Here is a 25,660-nt window from a genome sequence, read left to right as displayed (position 1 = left end):
CCTCCGACCCTTTCGCTTCCGTTCCCGTTCCCACAATGCTGTGCGGCTGAGCGCCTCCGAGCCCGCGGGGACGCTGCGGGGGGACCCCGGCTGAGGCGGCGGCGGGGACGTGGGCTGCGGCAGGCCCGCGGCGTCGGGCGGTGCGGATGTCGGGCTGGGCGGACGAGCGCGGCGGCGAGGGCGACGGACGCATCTACGTGGGGAACCTTCCGACCGACGTGCGCGAGAAGGACCTGGAGGACCTCTTCTACAAGTACGGCCGCATCCGCGACATCGAGCTCAAGAACCGGCACGGCCTCGTGCCCTTCGCCTTCGTGCGCTTCGAGGACCCGCGGTGAGGGCCCCGCGCCGCCCGCCAGCCCGCCGGCCGGCCCGACGCCCCGGGCCCCCGCCTTCCCTCCCCTCCCCGCTCCCTCCCAGGGCCTCCCCTCCCCCCTCGCCGCAGACCCCTCACGGCGCTCCCGGGTGGAGGCTGAGGCCTCCTCTCGCCGCGGGGCTCCGGGCAGTCCTTTGCTCCGTCACTTCCTCTATTATTATTTTTTTTACTTAGAAACACAAAAGCCGGGTCTTGGGAGGGCCCAAGCCCGCCCAGGCCGGCCTCAGGGATGGTACAGATGCCCGTTCTCTCCCTCGCGGCAGGACAGGCACCCTTCGGAGAAAGCGGCCCAGGGCTTGGGAAGCTTGGCCCCTGAGCCGGCCCGGAGAGGACTGGGTGAGGAGGGAAGGGTCGCCCTCCCTGCCCACTCCTTCCCCCAGCTGGGACTCGCCGTTGTGGGGCGCACAGTGCCGGGGTGTGGATGCCTTTGGAGGGCGTAAAGGGGCTCTTTGATGGAACGGATCTCCATCCACGCGCGCCCCGCCCCACACGGCCAGGGCCTCGTTCTGATAAAAGCGTCAGGGATCTGGGAAAACTTCTAAAACAGTCTGATGGGGGTCTCTGATTTCACTGTTCCTCCTCTAATAAGGGAGGCACCGCTAGATGCTAAGGGCCCCGAGGATGTGGAAGCTCTAGATCCCGAAACCGGCTCGAAGGGGGTCTTTGTGACTTTGCAAAGAGTGTCGGCCCTTGCCCCAGAAAAGGCCTGGGAACTTTCAACACTGCGCTTGTTGGTTCGCACTGTGTTGGTTACTACACTCGGGGTAAATCGGAACTCGCTCGCTGGTTTCCAGCATTGGCTGAGGGAGCGCTTTGCCTAGTCTGCGCCCTGCGGGCTTCACTCCGAGGACTGCCCGTGGGGTGTCCTGCCCATCTTGGGGGGTGATACGAGGCAAGGGGAGCGTCTGAGGATGAGGAGGCTGGACGCACCCTAAGGCTTTGATGGCTGAAGACTGACGGAGCTCATTCCTAGTGTCTTGCCATTTGCCTCAAAAAATGGAACTAGGCATTTTCACACACACCTAAACTGGAAAAGGTTGCATGTCTATTAATTAGTAACAGTTTCCGTGTGTTTCTTAAGTTGCTATGTGTCATGTACCATACTATGTATCACTTAGCATTTTCAACAGCCTATAAACTAGGTGCTACTAATCACATTTTCAGATGAGGTAACAGGATTTAGAGTTGATAAAAGGGAAGGGTACTAGGGAAGGTAGGATTTGAACCTCCTGCCCTGTCGAATACAAACTTACTGTATGATATGTCATCTTTTCCCTCATTCCTTTCATAATGAAAAGCTATCTTTTGCTATTGCTAGATGCCAAGTTTCAAGCAAAGCACTGCACACGTAGTATCTTATTTAATCCTTACAAAAACCCTGTGAGACAGGCATATTACTCACATTCACATGTAAAATCTTGATCACATACTTACACAGAGACAACTACTAGTAAGTAGCAGGAGGATGATTTGAACTGAGGACAGTTTTTATTCATAGTCTTAAACCCTGGCAGTTCTGCCTCTCTCCCACTGTATTATGAATCTAGCTAAGGTTGAACTGGATGTGGTCCTCCTTGCTCTTAATCCTGGGACTGGAATCTTGATTAGTGTTTATGTGCCTGTGACAACTGAATGCTGCCTTCATTAGTATGTCTTCAGCTGTTTGTCCTCTCAACCTCTGAGGGCATTCTCTCTCCTATCAATATTGGAGAACCAGCTTGGTGTTCCTAACTCTCCTAGAGCCCTAGGAAAGACTTTTAAAGTATTACTTTATTGGATATTTACCTCTTTTGATGAAACTGTACCCAGAGTGGTTTTGACAACTTAGTCCTCCAAACCATGCTGAAAAGGTACACTTGAAGGAACTCCATATTCCTCACGAAACACTAATTTGCATTTGTCTTTTGAGCCTTACCTCTTTTTAAATGGGTTTTTCTTTCTATAGACTTGAATGTACTAGGCCTTGAGGAAGAATATTAAAGGACTAGTGTGTGGTGTGCATTTTGAGAAACAGCTCACCAAGGTTAGAGAAACACTTTATTGGCAAAATCAACCATCTGTCAACAGTTTATTTTTTTCTGAATTAGTTCTGTTATCTGTTTGTCTATTCATTATCATTTCATACCTAGAGAACCCTGTGTGTGACAGCTGTAAAGTTTAATTCCAATATCATGAAAGGTCTTCAGACCAAAGCAGTAGTGCATCAAGTTCCGGGTTTTTGTTCTTTTCTTTTTTTTCTCACTTGAGGTTTTCCTTTTATTCTTGTTAGTCATGTTCCTCACTGGGAAGTCAGTCGGCCCTCCTGAGCAGCACTAACTCCAAACTTTTCTTTGCAGAGATGCTGAGGATGCAATTTATGGAAGGAACGGTTATGATTATGGCCAGTGCCGGCTTCGTGTGGAGTTCCCCAGGACTTACGGAGGTCGGGGTGGGTGGCCCCGTGGTGGGAGGAATGGGCCTCCTACAAGAAGATCTGATTTCCGAGTTCTTGTTTCAGGTATGTTCCTTTCAAACTAAATAAGATGATGCATGTAAAATACTTAGCACAGAGTCTGGCCTCCAAGAAATGTTAGCTGTTATTCTTTAGTGCGTGGGATGTGTGGGGTTTTCTTTTCAACAGCCCATGCACAGTGACAGTCTGAAGCCCTGCCAGTGAGGCAGGTACCTTGCCAATGAAATTGCACTGATAGTGCAGCCTTGATAGAACATAAACTTTCTTCTTATAATGGAGTTTTCTAGTGTTGAAAGGGAAGATGATGGCAAAACCCCTTGAGCTGGAATTCTAAAGACATTTTCTTTTGGAATGTACCCTGGTGTCGGACTTGCTAGAAAGACATTGCAGAAGCCAGATTTGAACAAATTACCTAGCCTTGGATCCTAAAATAGGCCATATTTTGTGGTGGATTTGGAATTATGTAAAAAAGAAACCAAAACTACAACTTGGAGTCTTAGTGATTGTATTGCAAAGTATAGAACGAAATGTCTAGTGTTGACAAGTGATGAAATGCTAAGCTCAGAGGTTTATGCATCTTTTTGAAATATTAACACACTGGTAAAAACCTGGGGCCTTCTGCACATTGCAGGGGTGTTTTAGGGCCCTGGTGGAGTGAAGTGTATTGAGGAGCCTGGCACTGTCTTAGATGTGAACGTCACACAGTCACATCAGACTCCCATGGCGCTTAAGAGTGATCCTGTCAGTATCTGCCTATCTGTGTCCCTTTGTAATTTTTTAACCCCAGAACTCTATTCCCTCCTTCAGGATGTCATGCATATCTTTTTTTCTCTCCATGCTGCTCTGAAATCCTGCTTAGAAAACTATTAGGAAATGGCTGCAGTCCTGAGCTGTGAGCGGTAAACACAGCCTTTGAGAGCAGGAGCACATTTCCCTTTCATGACATCAGGTAGGGTTGTATGACTCCCGACTAGTTTTAGCGTCTGAGTCTTACCTTTTCCCCTACTGTATTGAAGAGTGTTGGTGATCTTTTAAGAGGTACTTTGTCTAGTTTGTCAGTCATTCACACCTACAGGAAAACAAACTTTCGATTTTCGTTGTGTTACTTCAGCTACACTTTGGTTATTTTATTGGATGGTTTCAAAATTCCTATGTCCTGGGAACCCAGTCAGGCAAGAAATAATTGGTACCGATAAATTTCATAATGGAAAAAATTAGAACTCAAAGTCTTGGGAGTTTGTTATTAATTATGAAGGACAAAGAAAGAGAGGCTCTGAATTCTTAGAGGTACTAAACCTATAATGGGATGAACTTCTTGGTCTGTCGGAAAGGCTTGGTCTCTGGAAGATTATCCTAGGACCAGCTTCTTATGGTAGTTTACCACACATACTTTAGTGTTCTTCTCTGGTTTTGTGTCCCTTATTAAAATTTGTGATTTTGGGGACCCTCAGGATTTAAAAGTAGTGATTGATGGAGAAGGGACCCTAGGTCTTGATGGCTCTTAACATAGATGAAGGATGTGGCCTCTTCTCTCATGTTCTCTGTGCCTAGGACTTCCTCCATCAGGCAGCTGGCAGGACCTGAAAGATCATATGCGAGAAGCTGGGGATGTCTGTTACGCAGATGTGCAGAAAGATGGAATGGGGATGGTTGAATATCTCAGAAAAGAAGACATGGAATATGCCCTGCGTAAACTGGATGACACCAAATTCCGCTCTCATGAGGTGGGTCCCCACCTTCTGTTGAGGAGCTTGTACCTAGACCACTCCACCTGAAGCTGACCTAGCAGAAGTAGCAACAGGCCATGCGTTTGCCATTTGAGGACCTCACAATACCATTAAAGATCTATCATACGTGGACAAAGCCAAGGAATTCATCATGCCTAAGCCCTGCAGGGTCATAACAGAGAGAAGTCTGCAGTCATAGTATTTTTAACCTGGAGAGAATACTGGTGCAGTCTGTCATAATGTGGTGAGCTATTCCATGATAACACCCTTTCACAACTGGCTTAATCCGCAGTGTCCCTCCATGAACCTAATTATTATGGCTCTCCCTCCTTTGGGTCTAGTCTGGGCTCTGCAAGCCAACCTCATCATCTCAGCCCTTCTAGGTACTGCTACTGGGGCTGAGTTGTCACTTCACTGTGCCTTTCCCAAAGTGATGCAGGAGCCTTTTTGAAACCTTAGCCCTTGGCATTTTCTTGTTGTTCATCACCTCACCCTGGGGACTTAGTTCTTGATGTACTTCCTTTCAAGTAGGTGGCTGCTGCTTTGGATCTCAGTTTGATTCAAATGGTGACTATTCCTTTGATACCATTGAGACCAGATACCAGGCCACCAATTGGACATTTTTGCTGGTTACCCTGTCCTGACTTGCTATGGGGTTTAGGGATGTCTGGGGACATGAATTTCTGGGCCCATTTCTTTTTCTAAGGATTCATATAATTCCCTAACTTTATGGCTTGGAGGCTGCATGGGTTAACAGTGCTTTTGCTCAGACTGTCCTCTAAGACTTGAATTTGCAGCAGAAACAAAACAGCACCTGGTCGTCAGTTATACTACAAAGCAGAGTCTCAGTAAGGGTAATCAAATTACTGACTTCACTGAGGGAAAAAGCATCTGGCTTCTTTCATCTTAGGGTCTTTAGATCTGAGAATGCTGGCTGAGGGCAAAGGGCCTGGAGGTAGGCCTGCCTGGACATGACTCCTCTGCTGCTTATTAAAATCTTAGCCAACCTACTCCGAACCCTGGTTCCTCTATATGCAAAATAGTCACAATAATAGCATTATCTTAAAAGACTTGCCAGGAAGCTAAATTATGAAGATAACTAAGCATCTAGCCCAGGTCCTGACACCTGGGAGGTGCTAAATACAGGTTAGCTCCTTCATAGGTACCCACCCAAAGACGCATATGTGAGGTGGCAGAGGACTAAACTATATATCTGACCTCTGAGATCCTTTCCAGTTCTTAGATTCTGGGGGTTAGTGGCAGGAATTCAGATATGTTAACAGTAGTAGCTAGTAGCTGAGTTATTTACCACATAATCGAGTTGCCATTTATTTGTGTCACCTTGGGCAAGAATACCTACCTCCTGCACTATTGCGAGGGTTTAATGAGATATCATTGTGCCAAGCAAACAGTAAATGCTCAATACTTAACTATTATTGTTAGGCAGCCATGTTAGGTGTTGGTGTGCTTTATTCTTCTGGGTCTTATTTTTTCCTTTACCTTTTGTTTGAATTTCAGGGGGAAACTTCCTACATACGCGTTTATCCAGAGAGAAGCACCAGCTATGGCTACTCACGGTCTCGGTCTGGGTCAAGGGGCCGTGACTCTCCATACCAAAGCAGGGGTTCCCCACACTACTTTTCTCCTTTCAGACCCTACTGAGACAGGTGATGGGAATTTTTTCTTTATTTTTTAGGTGAACTGAGCTGCTTTGTGCTCAGAATCTACATTCCAGATTGATGATTCAGTGTCTTAGGAAATTTTTTTAATTTTTTTTTTTTAAGGAAATAAAACTACATAATTTCTACCAGGGCCATATTAGCAGTGAAACATTTTTAACTGCGGAAATTATGGTTTTGGTTCAGAAACAAGTTGTATATTTTTCACCCCTGATGATGGGAAAAAAAACCAGTGCTGTATCTTTGTGGGTTGCTCTTCTACGGAGATCAGCTGTTACTGTGACTTAAGTCGGCCCATTCTGTTTAGAAATATATTTTAAACATTTAATAATTGACATGTGTGATTGTCCTTAATTACGTTCATAGATTTCACCAAACAGGCACACTGAAATAGTAAAAAAAAAAAAAAAAAAATCATTGAGTTGTAGTGGCAGCTTGTACCCAATTGGTAAGGAGCGGGAGTGGATTACTTTATTTGGGGATAAAGATGGTGGTCTGAGAACTTCAATCCCAAGGGCAGGTTCAGGGTTCTCTTATAATTCAAGGCCAACTGTGTAAATTAAGCTGCTTTAAAGAAAAGAGGGCGCATTGCAGATAGGGGAAGGGAATGGGAAGGCTAAAAACAGACTTTTAAAAGTGGGCACGAGCATAAAGATCATTGGGAAATTCTTAGCCAAAACCAACTTTGGCAGTTCGTTAGGGAAAAAAAAAACCAAAAAAGTTTTGGTTCTATCACTTTCACTCCTAAATTTGTCTCATTTGTCCCTGGTACCTGAGCTTTAAAAAACAAAACAAACCCCAAAACAAAAAACCCCACTGTCTTGGACTCTGTTCAGTTCAGTAATCATGGGGCAGGGGGCCTACTTTGTCACAGGCCCAGGGCTATTTTTTTTTTTTTAGACCACTTTATTGAAATACAGTTGACCTGTAAAAAGCTGTACTTTTAATGTATACAACTCAGTGAGTTTGGGGTTAAGTATACACACATGAAATCACAACCATGAAGGCCATAAACATATCCATCACCTCCCAAAGCTGCCTCCTAACCTTAGCAGAAAGTCAGCCCTCTGCTTGGAACAAAGTGGGTACCCAAGAACAAATTTAAGTGTGTTCAGTAAAGATAAAAGGCTGCTCAAGTCAATGGAAGCAGCAACTGAAAAGGACAACTCAGGTTGTCACATAGTGATCAGATGCAATGTCTAACAGTTACATAAATAGAAAAATTCACTTAAATGCAGTTTGGTAGACAGTCTTTTGGGGAGGGGATAAAGTCTTCCATACAGAACAGCCTGTGAGTACACTTGATCCATTTCCTTGGAAACTGGCAATACCTTCTACTTCGGTTGGCATCAGGGACTATTTGCCTTATTTTGGCTAGATCTTTCCCAATTCTGTCTTCAAAAGAGTTAGTTACTAAAAGATACCTAACCATCACTTTTTTCAGGTGACTGAAGGAAGTGGGAACATTAGTGTTCGTAACAAAATAGTCATTGCACTTCCATGTTTTTAGAGGGCACCCCTTCCCAGAATAGCTACTCAGCGGTGTGAGAAGGGCTCTTTTTCATCCAGCTTTGGCCAAGAGATATTACCTGTTTGAAAACAATAACAAAAAGGAATGTTATAGTTGAGCCTGCTTTCCAACTGGCTCTACACTGAGCTAACTGGTTTGTCATGAAAAATAAGCAATGGAAATAAGTGTAGCTATTACACTGTTTTTCTAACTATGAGTATCTGAAAGAACCAGTTATAAGTGAAGCCTAATCAATGCACACTTTTCAGTAAGTAGCAGAGACAGGTTAATTAGACATTTATATGCATATGGGAGAGGAAGGAGAGACTATGACTGTGAACTCAGTTTTTCCCAAGAAGCAAAGTCTGACACAAGGTTCTATTTGAGAAACAGCATATGTGATCAATGGATATGTCTGCTGAAACAGCAACAACTATCAGACACTGAGATTGAGAGATTATAAAATCTTATTTCTCTCCACAGTTAACTGAGGTGGTTTAGTTAATCAGAGGCATGAGCTCAAAATTTTTTTAGCTTTCCTTCCCATCCTTGCTTCAACCAGAGCTTTTCTTTAATTGGTTGGTCTTGATCAAAGAGGTATTCCCTGAGCCAGAGGACTGATGTTTGTCTCTGGAGGCTGCTGAGGATTGTTCTCCACTGAGGGGCATCTCCTGAACTTGAAGCTGGCACTTGGAAAGCCATCTACCTGGAGTGCTTAGGCTAGTCCCATTCCCCAATGTCCAGAGGGGTGCAGCAGCTCTGAGGGCTCACCTATCTGCAGTTCAGCTACCCAAGGTTCTGGGTTTTATTATTGGCCCAGAGTTTTAAAATAGTTACAGTGAGGTTTAAAGATGCAAATCGCCACACTAGGGGTTGCAAACTGATCACAGGATGCACCTGGCTTGCAGCAGGTATGTTTTATTTTCATGGTATTTTATTTTTTTAAATCTTGAATTAACACTTAAAATTTGGGAAATAGCACACAAAATGCTAGATGTCCAGGTTCTCTGGGAAAATCGGCTCCCATTCCTGCCTGGCACTGAATGAGAAGCAGCGCATGCCAGCTGCCCCTTTAGGCATAGCTTGAGCTCCAGATTTGCCACTCTACACATCTCTCCCTGCCTCAGTCCTGTTTTTGTTTTGCTCATTCCTGTTAACACCTGGCCCCCAGAGGTGAATGTGACCCCTGGAATCTACTGCCACCTTAGTGTCACCACCTGTATATACTTTGTTTTTTGTTGTTAATACATGTGTTTTTTTAATTTCCAGTTTTATTGAGATAATTGACATACATTGTATAAGTTTAAGGTGTGTAACACAATGATTTGATACATGTATATATTGCAAAATGATCACCATAATAAGATTAGTTAACATCCTAGAGTCACCACGCTGTACATTATATCCCCAGGACTTATTTAACTTATAACTGGAAGTTTTTACCTTTTGACTTCCTTCACCCTTTTGCCACTTTGTACTTGTCAAAGTGCTTTCACATAGCAAATCTGGGCCTCACAGTTCCTACTGCATTCTTAGTTTACTGTGGGACAGTCTGTTAAGCCATTTTGGGCAACACATACCTGGGGGAGCCACAAAATACTCCTCCACAACTCGATGGGAGTTTTGTAGTAGTTCTTCAGCACAGTTGCCTTCTACCACATTGTCGGATCTCAAGTACAGACATCTACAAAACCAGAAGTTTAAGGTTACCTTCTCAGAACATGGCTTCTAGGGCATGGGTGGAGAGGGTCAAGTATGGGAGAACAAGGGAGCAGAATATTCTTGAGTTACAGTCACTGCTCAAAGATGGAGGAGCTGTAGTCAACAGTAGACCAAATAACAGCCTACCATTTATAGATTCTCCCAAGAACCCTGTGAGGTAAGTGGTAGTTATTCCTCAGGATTGATATGTTTAATATTTTTGATGATTACTATGGGTAAGTTGCTTTTGGCGGAGATAGGTAAGAAGGCAATTACAGTATAATATATTAAATCTAACAGAGGTAAGCAATGCTTGCCAAGGGACTAGGTAGGGGGACCTAACCCAGCCTGGGTGAGGTACAGGTCCTCAGAACAGGTGATGTCACTCCTTAACCATGGTCAAGGAACAGCTGGGTTGGGACTTCCCTGGTGGTCCAGCGGTTAAGGCTCCACGTTCCCAATGCAGGGGGCCCAGGTTCAATCCCTGGTCAGGGAACTAGCTCCCACATGCCGTAACTAAGAGCCTCCATGCTGGGCTTCCCTGGTGGCACAGTGGTTAAGAATCCGCCTGCCAATGCAGGGGACACGGGTTCGAGCCCTCGGGAAGATCCCACGTGCCGCATAGCAACTAAGCTGTGTGCCACAATACTGAGCCTGCGCTCCTCAACAAGAGAAGCCACCGCAATGAGAAGCCCATGCACCGCAACAAAGAGTAGCTCCTCACTGCAACTAGAGAAAGCCCACGCGCAGCAACAAAGACCAACGCAGCCAAAAATAAATAAATAAGTTAATTAAAAAAAAAAAAGCCCATATGCCACAACTAAAGATCCTGCACACAGCAATGAAGATCCCATGTGAGACCCAGCACAGTCAAATAAATATTTTAAAAATATGTATACATGGGGCTTCCCTGGTGGCGCGGTGGTTGGGAGTCCGCCTGCCAATGCAGGGGACGCGGGTTCGAGCCCTGGTCTGGGGGGATCCCACGTGCCGCGGAGCGACTGGGCCCGTGAGCCACAACTGCTGAGCCTGCGCGTCTGGAGCCTGTGCTCCGCAGCAAGACCACGATAGTGAGAGGCCCGCGCACCGCGATGAAGAGTGGCCCCCACTTGCCGCAACTATAGAAAGCCCTCGTACAGAGATTAAGACCCAGCACAGCCATAAATAATACATAAATAAATAAATAATTAATTAAAAAAAAATATGTATACACTTTAAAAAAAAAGAGAAACAGCTGGATTGGGGGGATGATGGGAAATGAGCAAGGTGCAGAAACTTGCTCAAGAGTGGTTATAAATAACTTAAGCTACTAAGTGACAGGACTGGGATCCGAGCCCGGTTCTGGTACCCCTAAGATGAGTGCTTTTTTCATCACAACCACCTTTGTGGATGTAAAAGTACCTGCCCTTGCCAGATGTACCACGAACATAGCTCAAGAATCTCACACTGTTATCGGGGCTTAGTGGTTTCATTAAACTATCCAGATGGCAAACTAGTGAAACCAAACAGGAGTTGAACACATCTGTGGGGCTTCCCTACTGTTTTAAGGTTTAAAAGTGCATGACAAGAGGTTTGAGTTGGCTTCCAGATACCTGGGCTGAAAAATAAGCAGTCTGCTCAATCACTAAGAGGGTAGCAGCCAAGCTCTTTCTGCTCTGAGCCAGACACAGACTGCGGACTAAACCTAATGGGACAACGGGGCAAGGGTGTGACGTGAACATCTGGGTAGAGGCTGCATAGAAGGCCAAGTTGTAATGATAAGATTCTTTTAGGAAAGGATTGGTTCTTCTATTTCTTTGGGGCACCCAGCCCTGGGCAAGACACGATAAACACTTATTCATGGTACAAAGAGTGGAAAGCTGGACTCTATTCCAGAACTGGCACCGTCTTAACTGTGTCACCTTGAACAAGTTTGATCTTTCTAAGACCTTAAGCTTCTTGCCAAAAAAAGGGAAGGTTGCACTAGATTTTTTTTTTTTTTTTTTACCATACAAGGATTATGCACTCATACTCATTCAAGGAAACTTGGAGAACAAAAATAAAAGTAATCTGCAAAGGTGACCATTGGACTTTTTGGGGTTTATATTTCTGTTCGGCAATATAACAAAATGGCTAAGAGACTGGGCTTCTGAATCACTGCAGAATTCAAACTGAGAGCTGCACGTGGCCTGTATGCAAGTTACTTATCCTTTCCATGTATCAGTTTCCTTGTTTGTAAAATGCTTCAGAGAATTGCTGGGACAATTAAATGAAATGATGTTTAAAAAGAAGGTTTGGTAATGCTGGGCTTGCATTCTTAGGGCCACAGGAGGTGGGCGCTGAATAGCACCTGCTCTTTTTTCGAAAAGAGTTTGTACACCCCAGGTACCCCTCAGTCCCCACTACTCATTCAGAGAATATCTAGGCACTTAACCTGCTATAATCACTCACAACCCTCCCAGTCCACAGGGACTGGAGGCTGCTAATTGTTCCTGGGCACTTGGAGATTTTGACAAAAAAGACTATACAACTGCCAAGAGGTGGTTAAAAGCTACTGCTTCCCAACAGTAGGTAGCAATTGATTTGTTCACTCATTTGGTAATTGGGTTTCCTATTAAGTGACATTTCCAGAAAGACAAAATTCACCTCTTTAAATATCACAATTTCCACCTAATTACTATTTAAGATGGAGTTGTTTGTAGAATAAATCCACACCTCCCTATTTTCTTAAACACAGGCTACTGAACACAGGGTCTCTGTGAGGGTGGCACACCAAGCAGACCCCTCACTTGGCAAGTCGCTTAACTTCTCTTGACCTTGGAATCATGCATAAAACACCAAACAGGACCAGATGAGCTCTTTAAGTGCCTATCAATTATGACTGACTGAATGTCTACCTCACCTCATCTTTCTCAGTCAGGGTTCTATTATAAGAGCGTTTAGTTCAGATACGTAGGACAACTTCTATGCATCTGGGCTAGTTGTTAGTTATGTACCATCCTTGGGAGACTTGAAAAAAGAGTCCATTGATCTTTCTGTGTCCTCAATCAGATGAAAGATCCTGGTTGAGAAAACTTTTGACTGTGAATTAGAAATCCCTGCCCTCTAAAGCTCACAGACAAGGCACTTAAACCAGTAACTGTGGGAAATGCATTTAATTTAATGGAAAGCACTATGGCAGCATGGCAGAAGACGTGCCTCTGTTGGCCCTTGGGCTGACCAATGGAACAGTTCTGCTGTTGTTTTAAGTTTCTTTCTGCCTCTTCCCTGCTATCAGGCTGCCAGGAGTTGTTTCTCTGGGCACCACTCTACTTCCATCTACAAGCCTTTTAATTTATTTCTAGTTTCAGGCGGACTGAAATGAGAGCTAATCGATTTGGCAAATAAGGCTCTGAGGGACATCCTAAGCATTGAAGTTATTTGGCTGCAATCAGAGATGTCACCTGAGTCAGTCTCTGGATCTGAGATGAAAAAGGATAAAGTTTCTAGGGGCTGACTTTATTACTGACTGACTGATTGATTTTTTTGGCTGAGCCATGAGGCTGGTGGGATCTTAGTTCCCCGACCAGGGATTGAACCCGGGCCCCGACAGTGAAAGCACCGAGTCCTAGCCACTGGACTGCCAGGGAATTCCTGGGGTTGACTTTAGAGGGCATATCTAGAGCAGTATTTGAGAGAAGCTCTGAGTTCCAAGTCCTGGATTCTCCTCTTAATACCTGTGAAACTTTGGCACAGGTTACATAACCTTTCTGAGCCTTGGTTTCTTCATCTATGAAAGAGATACTAGTATTTGCCTTTCGGGATTATATGTGATTACTGAGATATAACGCATATAAAATCTTAGTGCCTGGTACATAAGCATGCTAATGCTTTTTAGCTCAAAACAAATGATAGGTTATTAATGGGCCAAGAGATTTCTGTTAGCCAGTCAGGACCTTTACAGCTAGTGCGGCTATCACCTAAAACCATTTAACACTTGTCTTCACTTAACTGGGTTCCATTTCAAATGTCAGTGAAGGCAGTACACTCAAAACATGAAAATCCTACAAATGTCACATCTAAAATGGAATCATTACCCCAAACTGGTTTCCTAATTTATGGCAAGACTGCAAATCACTGAATACTAAGTCACTATTCCAGTTACCAGAACCAAATCCCTCTTCATCTTTTCCACAAACTCTTCCCTGAGTAATAGCTGCATTTCTTTATAGTTACCCTCTAGATGCCTTGGGAAATTCTGACTGCTCTTTGCGCTTCTATTCCCACCTTTCCGATAGATAATAAAGAACATTCAACAAACATTTACTGAGTGTCTGCTCAGTGCTAGATGAAGATGAGCAATAACAGACATGCTCCCTGTGAGGTGGACGAGCAGTAGGAGAGGGGCAGAGAATCAAATATCAATTAAATAGATGTATAAATACATGTAAAATTACAGCTCTTTTGAATACCATGAGAGCCACAGGTCCTGAAAGAGAACCTGACTCAATACAGAAGAATGAAAACTTCCTTGAGGAAGTGGCAGTTGAAATCTGAAGAAAGGAAATTAAGTAGGCAAAAAAAAAAAAAAAAAAAAAAAAGGAATGCGGGGACTTCCCTGGCAGTCCAGTGGTTAAGACCCCGCGCTTCCACTGCAGGGAACATGGGTTTGATCCCTAGTCAGAAAACTAAGATCCTGCATGCCGTACAGTGAGGCCAAAAAAAAAAAAAAAAAAAAAAGGAATGCATGGGCTGAGATGGGGGTAAAGGCAAGAGCCCAGAATTCTAACAAGGGGAAAGAATGGAGAGCTCTGGGAAAGCGATGTCTTGAAGAAGTGGGCAGAAGCTTGGTTAAATGATGCCCCACAGGCTATGGTGAAGCTTTCCTTTTTATCCTAAAGAGCACTAGGAAGCCACCTGAAGGACTTGGGTAGGAGAATGACATCAGATTTCTGTTCTGAAACACTGTAACTTTGGGCAAATTGGTTAACCTCCCTAGACCTAAGCATCAAGATTACAAAATAGAGGATTTGAAGGAATCAAAGACTGGAGTGAGACCATGAGGCTAGCAAGCACTTTACATGAAGGTTATGGTTACAGATAAGTGTGGCTCTCCCTACCGGCATTGACTAATGGCAGCTTTCTTTCTCCCACCTGTACCAGGAGTTTATTTTTTAAAATTCCATCAGGAAAAGGCTAGGACAGAGTTGTAGACTGCCCATATCTTTATAGGCTACATACCCATCCTTTCTAAGAAGCTGCAGTCCCAAACAGCAAACAAGTCTGCTTTTCAAAAAAGATCATTTTCTTTTAAAATGTATTAAGATTTGGCAACAGGGCTTCCCTGGTGGCGCCGTGGTTAAGAATCCGCCTGCCAATGCAGGGGACACGGGTTCGATCCCTGGTCCAGGAAGATCCCACATGCTGCAGAGCAACAAAGCCCGTGCACCACAACTACTGAGCCTGCGCTCTAGAGCCCACGAGCCACAACTACTGAAGCCCGCGTGCCTAGAGCCCGTGCTCCGCAACAAGAGAAGCCACTGCAGTGAGAAGCCCGTGCACAGCAACGAAGAGTAGCCCCTGCTCACCGCAACTAGAGAAAGCCCACATGCAGCAACGAAGATCCAACTCAGCCAAAAATAAATAAATAAATAAAACTAAAAAAAAAAAAAAAAAAAGATTTGGCAACAATTGGTAGAGGTGGGTAGAGGCTGCACCTTTTTAGTATTCATAAGCTGCTTTGTCAAAGACCCACCCCTCCCTGTTGCATTACACTACTTCACTACTTGGGTTATTACTCTGCCCCCTTAGGCATTTGGGTTTTGGGCCCTAGGTATAAAATGAAAAGTTAAAACTTCCCTCTGGGCTTCCCTGGTGGTGCAGTGGTTAAGAATCCGCCTGCCAATGCAGGGGACACGGGTTTGAGCCCTGGCCCAGGAAGATCCCACATGCCACGGAGCAACTAAGCCCGTGTGCCACAACTACTGAGCCCGCGTGCCACAACTACTTAAGCCCACGCGCCTAGAGCCCGTGCTCCGCAACAAGAGAAGCCACGACAATAAGCCACGCACCGCAACGAAGAGTAGCCTCTGCTCGCCACAACTAGAGAAAGCCTGCACGCAGCAACGAAGACCCAACACAGTCAAAAAAACAAAAAACAAAAAAACCTTCCCTCTGCATTCCCATCTTCTTTAACACTAACCATCGTTAATAGTTTCTTGCATGCCCTTTCAGGGAACAAAACAAAACTTAATGCATACACCAGAGTATATAAAATAGATTACACATAAAGTATCGATAACACCATACACGATGTCCTGAACTTTGCCTTTTTTATTACGTATATCTTGGAGACCTTTCCATATCAGCATATATAGTTATTTCATTATTTTTAACTGCCAAATACTCCAGTGTACTATGATGATGTATTTAGCCATGAAGGACATTTAGATTGTTTCTGGGGTTTTTTTGTTTCTTTTCTGTTGTTTTGTATTATAAACAGATTTGCATACCCTGGGCGCTTGTGAACACATCTTGATGCACTTTCACAGATATTTCCATAGGGAACCACTAGGTCAGAAAATATGTACATTTAAAATTTTTGAGACAGGAATTCAGCAGCAAGGAAATCAGACATGAGCTCACATTCTATTAACAAGAAACATTACAAATCAACAAAAATAAGATAATCAAGAAAAATATTAGAAGAAAACCCTGGGACTTCCCTGGTGGTCCAGTGGTTAAGACTCCGCGCTTCCACTGAAGGGATCGCGGGTTCGATCCCTGGTCCGGGAACTACGATCCCGCATGCCGCACGGCCAAAAAAAGAAGAAGAAAACCAGACAGGATAAGGAGTTAATGCAAAGATCCTAGAGGAGCAACGAATCTGGCGTGTTGGAGAAACGGTAAAGAAGCCAATGTGGTTGGAGTGATAAAAGCAAGTACTTCGGTGCGGTTAGGGAGGGACTCTAGGAATTTGGGCCTCGAAAGTTGAAGCTTAGCAGTTCGGATTTTGTTCCCAGTTACACTGGGAGCCCTCGAGGATTTTACAAGGGAGGGACAGGATCCATAATGAACAAGGGAAGAGTGAAAGCACCCGCGGGGTGACCGTGGGCAAGTTCTCGCATCTCGCTTCTGCGAAATGAGACACTAATCTTCATCTTAACTGGGAGCGAAGGCGCCGCAGGCAAGGCTTCGAGGGCCGTAGTCGCAAGCTTACCTGTCCTCCAGAACTGACTCCATGGGCTCCACCCCGTCCGTGTCCACGGCGCGGAGCCGGTCGGCGAAGGCGATGGCTTTCTCCAGCCGTGCCACGGCCTCTTGGCTGCCGAAGTCCACAAGCGCTAGCCGCTCCAGGTGCTCGATCAGCTCGGCCGTGACCCGGCGGCTTCCCTGGGGGAGGATGAGGCGGAGGGCTTGGGTCACGGGTGGGGCCTGCTCCGCCTCCCGCCCCGCTTCGGCACCCGCCTAGACGCCCGGGCCTCTACCTGATGAGCGGCCTTGGAGGGGAAGCCCCGGCGCCCGCCCGCCGACGCTCGAAGGCCCAGCCACACGGCCCGCGCCCACATTTCTCTCCTTCTCGGCTTCCGTAGTGCGTCCTCTCGTAAAGCCTAGCGACGCGCTTAAAAGTGATGACATCCGAGAGCGCCGCCACCGCCGACGCCATGAACAGCGTGGGGGAGGCTTGCACCGACATGAAGCGTGAGTACGACCAGTGCTTCAATCGCTGGTTTGCCGAGAAATTCCTCAAGGGGGACTGCTCCGGGGACCCGTGCACCGACCTCTTCAAGCGCTACCAGCAGTGTGTTCAGGTGAGCTGAGGCCCGGATCCTCTCGCCTCTACCCCAGGCACCGGCTTCTCTCTACGGTGTCCCTGGCCTCACACATCGTATCTTGAGGGCGTTGGGGCTAGCAGGGTGAAGAAAAGCCTCGATGAGACCAGTGACAGTAGTTCTCTCCCCTACCGTCACCAAGGCTGCCTGGTATCTCTCCGAATGACAAAGTTAAATATTTTTGCAGCACTTTACTTTTTACGGAGCCCAGTAACATTCTTTGGTTCATTTGGTGCTCAACCTGAACTTGCAAAGTGGGCATAGTTATTCGTATTTTATGCATGAACACTCACGCCCAGAAATAGGAAGTGATTAGTCGAAGTTCACTAGAATCAAGTTTCCTTGGATTTTGCGGTGGTGCACTTTTCCAATATTGCTGAGGGACAAGGAGGGGTGTTAACCTCTCTGGCCTGTTAGACATTATGGAGGATCTCCTTTTGTTATATTCCCTTCATTGGCCTATTTTATTCTCTCTTGACTAGCTAGAACATCTTCATTCCAGCCCAGTGAACGTGAAACTGATCTGAATCGTAAGAACAGCCCTGGGCAAGGCACTCCCAATTAGTTAACTTAAAAAACATCCTCAGTAATTCCAGGTGGAGCTGCTGTGTTTACCCAATATACAGATAGGAAAGTTAGGCTTGATCAAAGTTACATAGCCGGTAAGTCCTGGGACTGATTTGAACTTGTGTCTGTCACAATAAAGTGGTGATACTGTTTAAATTCCACTTTGAATTTTGACGTTAACTCTTCCACATCTCTCTGGTTTTACACTTAATTTCTTTGTAATCTTATGTTTAAAAGCATGGGGTTTGAATCATGTTTGGTAGTCCTTATGGTCCAGTCGGATTTACTTTTGTACCATCATATTTATAAAGTTTGGTCCTCAGGCTCCATGTAGATCTTTATCATGTGTTTTCTTCCATCAGAAAGCAATAAAGGAGAAGGAGATTCCTATTGAAGGACTGGAGTTCATGGGCCATGGCAAAGAAAAGCCTGAAAGCTCTTCTTGACCTTGACAGTCACCTTGAAAATGGACTCCTCAAATCAGGAAATTGAGGACTCTGGATCATGTCAGTTAAAGCTGTGAAGATAGCATCGATTTGATGAATTTAGGAGAGAGGAGTTTCCTGTCCTCCTTCTTGATATTTTTCTCTCATTTGTAAATGATGAAAAAAATCACTCTTTGCTTTGAAATTTCTGGCTTTGGCATCAGCAGGAACTCAATGTGCTAAATAATGGGATTATGGTTGCAATACTTGGTCTGGGATCGGTTTTAAATATACCTTGTATGTAAATGCTGATAAGCTTGTCAGGATGACCAAGGCTGCCAGAGTTATGCTTCGAAGGACATTACTTGTACACTGTACTGGGGTTATTGTTCATGGAAGCAACTGGTTAGGATCTCTCTTTTCTCTCAGGGATACAATGCTTTGGAAAGGGTTCCCAGCACAACAGTTTGGATCAATGCTTGGGAGCACAGTTTTATTTTTATATAGTAACTTAACTGTTAAGATTGCTGGTGGACTGGGTTAGCCAAGAGGAAGACAGCTTTTAACAGTTCCCTACCTTAAGAAGAGGTGTCAGATCTCATATTAAGATGTGAAAGCTTCAAGAACACTGTGAACACCATCTCAGAGTTCATGGTGTAGTTCAGCAATTAAGATCCTTGGAGTGGCTATGCAGGATCCTAAATTGCAAAGATTTGCTGTTGCCAGCTTTCAACTTAAGTAAATGAATTAAGTCAACCTGTGTATCATAAAAGTGCCAAAATGCTGCATCTGGTTAAATGGGGGGAGAAAAGAGTTCACTTTGCCTCTTTTACCCACCCTGCCCTGTAATGCCTGTAATCATGAAGATGGAACAAATTGTATTACATTTAGTTTCTATCATTATTTGCCCCTGAAACTCAGTGCACTTTATGGAACTACCACCCTGTAACCCCACACATCCCATATATACACTGGGGGGAGTTTTATAATTTAAAAATGAGATTATCTAAGCTAGGTAGTATCGTATAGCAAATGGAAACCACTGGTTTCTAAAATTTCCACAGTAAGCTACACAAATATCTTAAAATGTTTATATAATGGCACCCAAAAAAATGTCAGGATCAGGTGAGCACTTACACACTTTAGAATGTCATGTAGTCTCCACAGTTGCGTATCTTGAGTAATGTGGTTCAATTTTTTTTGTGCCTATATAGTATGAAACTTGATTTACAGAAGTCCTAGATCCTATTATCTCTTCTCCACTTTACCAGTTATTTTATAAATAACTTCATATTTAATGTGACCAGTCCTTAATGTCACTGCAATACATTCTGCATTTATATTTTGACAGGTTAAGGTCCATTATACAAAAGATATTTGGAACCCAGTTGAGGGAGTCCAGGCAGCAAGCTGGAGTTAAGTATAACTGTCCTGAAGTAAGCCTGGCCACAAGCCAGTCAAAACCTTATAGGCTCTTGAATCTTACCATGAAACTGTCTGGTTGAGCCTTGAGAATAAAACAAATGTTATTATAATTGCTACTAAGGGAATAATTTTTTTCTGATTGTTCCTCATGCTATTTTGACTTTATCCTGCCCTTATAAAATGGCTCCCACTATCTCAACTACTTAAAAGGTTTTAAATTTTGAAGAGGAAATCTTAATTGCTCTTTAATGGTGGTCTCTCCTAATTCCTATGGCTACAGGAAGGTTTTAATTCCAGAAACAAATAAAGCCAGTTCTATATGCAGAAATGTGTCACACTGCCTTTATTTCTCCAAAAGTTTCTGATCCTTCCAGCCTTAAGGGAGCTGAGAGATGACCCAAGATGAGAACTTGACACCTTGGGAGAAAATTATCTGACTGTAGGGAGAATTCTTCAGCAAATGCTGGTGTCTTTGCCATCCGAAGTCTGCCAGGACCCAATTTTGACCCTTAATTAGCTTGACTTGTGGTATCTGCTTTATCCACCCCAGGCACAAGAAACCAATGCCAGGCCTGTTACAAACATTGTTATTTGGAGGCCTGAATTGGACTGAAACCACTGTAAACAGCAGCTGCAGACCTTCACTGCAGAAATAGAAATAACATCAATGCTAATTTCTGAGGGAAAAACACCACCAAAGAATGCAACTCTCAGCTCATGACTAAGTTATTTATTTAAGCCATCTCCTGCCATAAGCAAAGGGACGGAAGATCAGTATAATGGTCATCAAGTATAATGGTCATCACTGGATACAAGAAGGTGAGCTTAACGTCTCGAACACTTTTCTGGTCCATGTGTGCAGAGTAATGGTCCAACCAGCGCTGTGGTCCCCACTGGGTAATGGTCCAGGTTCTCTTTATTCGTCTTCATAGCCAGTTGGAAGCGGATTCACATGAGGGTTATGGAATAGGGTATGGTTACCATCTCCCCAGGGAAAGGGCTGTGGAGTGAAGATGTCAATTAGGCAATTCCAGAAAATAGTTCAGAAACAGCACTACCACGAACTGCCTAAAGTAGGGTGAGTAACAGATAATACATAAAAACAAAATGGAAATTAGTCCTTTAACTACTGGCATATTTCAGCCCTCCCATAATTTAAGGGAGCTCTTATAAATTCCAGGGGAGCCTGTAAAGTAGACAGTATGAAAAGCAAGCTCAAGTTCATTACTCAAAAGCCTCTCCCTGGCAACTGTACATCAGTGCTGTGTTTCTGAAAGTGCAATCCTCCCGTCACCTGTATCAGAGTGGTAGAGGTGGGTATGGGGGCGGAGATGCTTACTTAAATGCAGATTTCTGGACCTGAAACAAATCTCTGGATTGGAAACTGCAACATACCCTCAGTTATTTTGCATGCTACTTTTGAAAAGCATTGCTCTAGGGCAGTGATTTCCAGCCCAGGATGATTCTGCCCCTGTGGGGACGTAAGCCAGTATCTGTAGACATCTTGGGGAGAGAAGCGGATACTACTAGCACCTAGTGGTTAGAGGTCAAAGATGCTGCTAAACATCCTATAACTCACAGGACAGCCCCTCCTCGCCCCAACGAGAATTATCCAGCCCCGAATGTCAATAGTACTGAGGTTAAGAAACCTTACTGCACGGCTTCTAATTCTATTGTACAAGGGTGGGAGTGGCGCTCAAACTCAAAAATTCTTTCTGAATCTAAGGATCCTGCTTAATTTTCCAGTCCTACCTGGGCTAAGTGACGTAATAATTATTATAATATATCTGCATCAATAGCCAAAGGATGACATAGTTGGGATGATAACTAGCACAGAGGTGAACAGAAGCTGTCGATCTCTTCATTATGCAGCTAGTAGCTTCCAGATGCCCAGGTTTTAGAAAGGTGAACCGCCTTCCGACTTTGCCAGTCTAAGGGAGTTTCCCAAATCTCCAAGTTTTGTACCCAGCGACAACTGTTCAGAACAGTATCAAAAGGCAAAAGGTGGGATGACTCGGAAAAAGGAAAACTGAAGGGCACTTATTGTACGACCTTGCAGAAAAGTGAGATATGACCGGAGAAAAAAAAAATGTGTTTGGGAGGATTAAATGAGAAACTGTACACGCACGGCACCCACGCTTTTAGAGAATGAAGAACTTGGACTAGGGCATTTGGAATGAAAAGCGAAGAGACACTCGAAGAGACTGCAAGGGGTACCTTGGACCTGATGCGGAGATGGGGGTAGGCGACGAACTCGGGTCTCTCCTCCTCTCCGTGGTGCGACTTAAGGAACACGTTCAGCATGCTCACTCCCACCCCGGGGAGCGCCACGAAGTAGGTGAGGGCCTTCCACATGCGAGCTGCAGAGGGGGCACGACGCTCAGGCCTGGCGGTAATACGCCCGGGTTTCCTCTCCCTCCCCCAAGGCCTCAAGCCAAGGTCACAGTCCCGCCGCTCTTCGCTCCAGTGGGGCCGAGGCCCGCCCTGAGCACCCAGCCCCAGTACCTGAGCCCTCCTCGCCGTGGGCGGCCACTCGACATAGGCCGGCTCAGCAGCAGGGAACGACCTAGCAGCCCAGAAACCCGGGTTACAGCTGCCGTCGCCATCTTCGACAAGAACCCGCCGCAGCGCCGGAAGCGGAAACAGAAAGTTGACTGTGGGGCGGGGCCACAACCCTCCAAGGAAGTTCCTATTGGGCGGTGCCTTTTTAAACCCGAGGAGCCTGCGCACTGTCCTTCCGGGCCCGCGGAATCCTAGCCTGAAAGCTCGGAGCCGCAGAGCTAGAGGGGAGCATGCGCTCTGCACTCCTGCGTGCACTCCCTGCTCCCTAAGGTCAGCACCCTGGTGAGGTTAAGCGCAAAAGAAAGGTTTGTGGAGGACACCCTGGCATCCGGGGTCGCTCCCTTCGTTGAAGTCCGTACACAGCAACAGGAGGTTCCGAGCACAAACCACTCTATCTAAAATGCCATTTCCCCTCCTCCCTATCCTTTGACTCTGCGCTATTTTTTTCATGGCACCAGGACATAATAATAATTGTCATCATCATTATTACAATATTTTGTCGGCATCACAGAGTTTATGTTCTATCAGGGGAGACAAAAGATTTTGCCACTGCAGCATCCCCAAACTCTGGAATCGTGCCTGGCAGGTAACAGGTGCTCAACACAAATTTGTTGAATGAATGAAAGAATGAATGAGTGAATGAATGAATAGCAACGGAAAACAATTGGCATCTGTTATATTTTATCTCTACAGTTCTTTCCCACCCCTCCTGTCATTTTTCTTCCTTCTACTCATCTAAAAACAGTTTTAAAAATAAAAGTTAAAAAATAGATACATAAGATAAAATGAAAGTAAACTTTTTTTAAAAAATTTTATTTATTTATTTATTTATTTTTGGCTGCGTTGAGTCTTCGTTGCTACGTGCAGGCTTTCTCTAGTTGTGGCGAGTGGGGGCTACTCTTCATTGTGGTGCGCGGGCTTCTCATTGCGGTGGCTTCTCTTGTTGCGGCGCACGGGCTCTAGGCACGCGGGCTTCTGTAGTTGTGGCACGCGGGCTTCTGTAGTTGCAGCACGCGGGCTCAGTAGTTGTGGCTCAGGGGCTCTAGAGAGCAGGCTCAGTAGTCGTAGCGCACGGGCTTAATTGCTCCGCGGCATGTGGGATCTTCCCAGACCAGGGCTCGAACCCGTGTCTCCTGTATTGGCAGGCAGATTCCCAACCACTGCGCCGCCAGGGAAGTCCCAAAAGTAAACTTTTTGACCATAGGTTCCTTTAAGGATATAATGAAAGCTATGAATCCTTTCCTCACAAAAAATGCAGCTGCTCCTAAGCACACACAGTTTAAGCACGCAATGTTGGGGGAAGAAGGTACTATAAAGTACATCCAGACACCCGCTAAGAGTCCTGTGCCCCAGGTTAAGAACCTCTACTTAGAGGAATAAACAGGGACTCTGGCGTGGTAAGACTGGATTCACATTTTGTTTCCATCCCTCACAGCCTGTATGACCTTGAGCAAGTTAGATAAAACGAATGCTTTAAGGTCCTGCAGTTTCATGAAAACAAAAATTTAGGATCATATTACTAGAGCTTCACAATCTGATCTTTCTTTCTCTGAGTAGCCTGGGTTTTTGCATGTTATGGTGAAATTAGGATTGTCAAATCCCTAGGCATCCTCAAACACAGCCAGAGGGGCTGTGAAGCCCCACAGTGTAGCCATGGAAAGGGTCCAAGCTCAAGGATCAGGAAATCCTGGGTTTAAATCTGGTCTGTCCCCAACTGTTCCTCTTCTCTAAAATGGGAATGTAATATGCAGTTATTCATCCCTTTATCTGACAAACAATAATTTAAGACACAGCCCCACCTGGGGAAGTTACTCACCCTCTATCCATAATAATGATGGTTCATTTAATAAATATTAACTACGGTGGCTACTATGTGCCAGGTGTACACAGTAGTATGCAAGAGCTATAAGATCTCTCTCATGCAATTTACAATTCAGTGTTAGAGACAGGATTAAGTGGAAAATGCCCAATGCCTGGGATATGTTAAAAATTCAACAAATGTTTATTTTCTCATAGGACTTTCATACATCTTACAGGGTGGTAGTGCTAGGTAAAGATTCTGTCTGTCGTATGCTTGGCCCACAGTACATTCTCAGGCATGATGCCTATGATGTTATTGCCAGGTATGCTCAGCATTTGCAAAGCTTTGGGTGACTGAGTTTAGACAGCCCAGGAAACCAAAATCATCAATACAACGAATAGCTAATATTTACTAAGCACTTATTTCATGCCGTCATCTATGCTAAACACTTTACATAAATTGTCTTCTCCACCTCAGTAAATGGGCACTCCATTCCTCAAGTTTAACACCTTGGAATCACCTTTGATATCCCTCTCTCTCTCTCTCTCTCTCACACACACACACACACACACACACACAATTTTCTATCCAGAATCTGACAGCTACTTACCACCTACTGCTACCAATTTAATCAAAGGTGTTATCTCTCACCTGGGCAATTGCAACAGCTTCCTAACTGGTCTCCCTGCTACCTGGCCCTTCTACAGCCTATTCTTACGTGGCAGCCAGGGGAATCCCTTAAAACCTGTCAGATCATCTTCTTCCTCTGCTCAAAATCCTCAGTGGTTCCCATCTGAGAGTAAATGCCAAAGTTCTGACAGTGGGCTGCCAAGTCCTACACACCTTGCCCCCAGCCACCTCTCTGACATCATGTAGTCTACCTGCTCCCTTGCCCACTTCACTCCAGCTACATTGGCCTTCTTGCCTTTCCTTGAACATGCCAGGCATGCCCCTGCCTCAGGACTTTTGCACATGCTCATATCTCTGCCTAGAAGAGTTTCCCCCAGGTAGCCGCATGAATTGCTTCCTTATTTCACTCAGGGCTCTGCTTAGAAGCCATCTCTTATCAGAAAGGCCTTCCCAGGCCACCCTGAAGTGAAATAGCTCCTCCCCACCCTGACACTCTATCCTCCTTACTGCACGTTATCTATCTTTGTGGCACTTACCACCATCTGCTGTATTAAATATTTATTGGTTTATTGTCTGCCTTTCCTCACCGTACACCTTGGGGGCAGGGACTATGTTTTGTTCACTGGTGTGACCACTTGGCACATGATAGGACCTCACTGAATATACATTAATCCCAACCATGATCCTGTGAGCTAGATACTATTCTCCCCATTTTTCAGATAAGGAAACTGAGACTCAAAAGTTGTGAGGGAAATTGCCCAAGATCACAAAGCTTTAGGCAAGTGGTGGACTCAGGCAGTGTGGGACTCAAGCCAGTTCTTTTAACCTCAAAGCCATACAGACTTTGCTTTAGGTAGAATGACACCAACTCTGAGAGGTCACCCTGTCAAGCTCATGCTAATCTGATGCTCTGAATAAGGATTAGTAAGAAAAAAAAAAAAAAAAAGAGCTAATAATTTCTGACTTCAGTAGGTTTGGAAAGAAAAATATTTCAAGTCATGGGGTCCTTGAGAAT

General features: G+C 45.0%; 4 protein-coding genes across 7 annotated transcripts; 2 read left to right on the top strand and 2 right to left on the bottom strand.

Annotated features, from left to right (window-relative positions):
• The first annotated feature begins 14 nt into the window (after window positions 1-14).
• Window positions 15-6,567, top strand: SRSF9 (serine and arginine rich splicing factor 9). 2 transcript variants are annotated; one of them, XR_005016252.1, is made up of 4 exons: window positions 15-334; window positions 2,713-2,873; window positions 4,380-4,799; window positions 6,074-6,205. XR_005016252.1 is itself a non-coding variant. In XM_036823924.1 (4 exons), the coding sequence occupies exons 1-4, from the start codon at window positions 147-149 to the stop codon at window positions 6,215-6,217; spliced, it is 666 nt and encodes a 221-aa protein (XP_036679819.1). In that variant the 5' UTR covers window positions 18-146; the 3' UTR covers window positions 6,218-6,567. The 2 variants fall into 2 exon arrangements, 1 of the variants encoding a protein (XP_036679819.1); XM_036823924.1 differs by having other exon boundaries at window positions 18-334; window positions 4,380-4,552; window positions 6,074-6,567.
• GATC (glutamyl-tRNA amidotransferase subunit C) lies at window positions 2,401-17,062 on the bottom strand. 3 transcript variants are annotated; one of them, XM_036823925.1, is made up of 4 exons: window positions 16,891-17,012; window positions 16,623-16,795; window positions 9,325-9,428; window positions 2,401-4,408 (listed from the first exon to the last, which is right to left on the bottom strand). In XM_036823925.1, the coding sequence occupies exons 1-4, from the start codon at window positions 16,969-16,971 to the stop codon at window positions 4,251-4,253; spliced, it is 516 nt and encodes a 171-aa protein (XP_036679820.1). In that variant the 5' UTR covers window positions 16,972-17,012; the 3' UTR covers window positions 2,401-4,250. The 3 variants fall into 3 exon arrangements, with proteins under 3 accessions (XP_036679820.1, XP_036679822.1, XP_036679821.1); XM_036823927.1 differs by lacking the exon at window positions 2,401-4,408 and adding an exon at window positions 6,484-6,619; XM_036823926.1 differs by lacking the exon at window positions 2,401-4,408 and adding an exon at window positions 7,087-7,823 and having other exon boundaries at window positions 16,891-17,062.
• TRIAP1 (TP53 regulated inhibitor of apoptosis 1) lies at window positions 17,030-19,108 on the top strand. Its single transcript, XM_036823932.1, has 2 exons — window positions 17,030-17,214; window positions 18,165-19,108. Exons 1-2 carry the CDS (start codon window positions 17,035-17,037, stop codon window positions 18,246-18,248), a joined length of 264 nt encoding a protein of 87 aa, XP_036679827.1. The 5' UTR covers window positions 17,030-17,034; the 3' UTR covers window positions 18,249-19,108.
• Window positions 19,109-20,367: 1,259 nt separating this feature from the next.
• LOC118880308 (cytochrome c oxidase subunit 6A1, mitochondrial) lies at window positions 20,368-22,273 on the bottom strand. Its single transcript, XM_036823928.1, is given in 4 exon segments — window positions 20,368-20,652; window positions 21,870-22,012; window positions 22,158-22,179; window positions 22,181-22,273. Coding segments are annotated over 4 exon segments (327 nt in total). The 5' UTR covers window positions 22,259-22,273; the 3' UTR covers window positions 20,368-20,568.
• Window positions 22,274-25,660: the final 3,387 nt, after the last annotated feature.

Source organism: Balaenoptera musculus, chromosome 14 (assembly GCF_009873245.2).
Source record: "Balaenoptera musculus isolate JJ_BM4_2016_0621 chromosome 14, mBalMus1.pri.v3, whole genome shotgun sequence".
Lineage (NCBI taxonomy): Eukaryota > Metazoa > Chordata > Mammalia > Artiodactyla > Balaenopteridae > Balaenoptera > Balaenoptera musculus.
The sequence above is the reverse complement of the archived record's forward strand: the minus strand, read 5'-3'. Positions and strand labels throughout refer to the sequence as shown.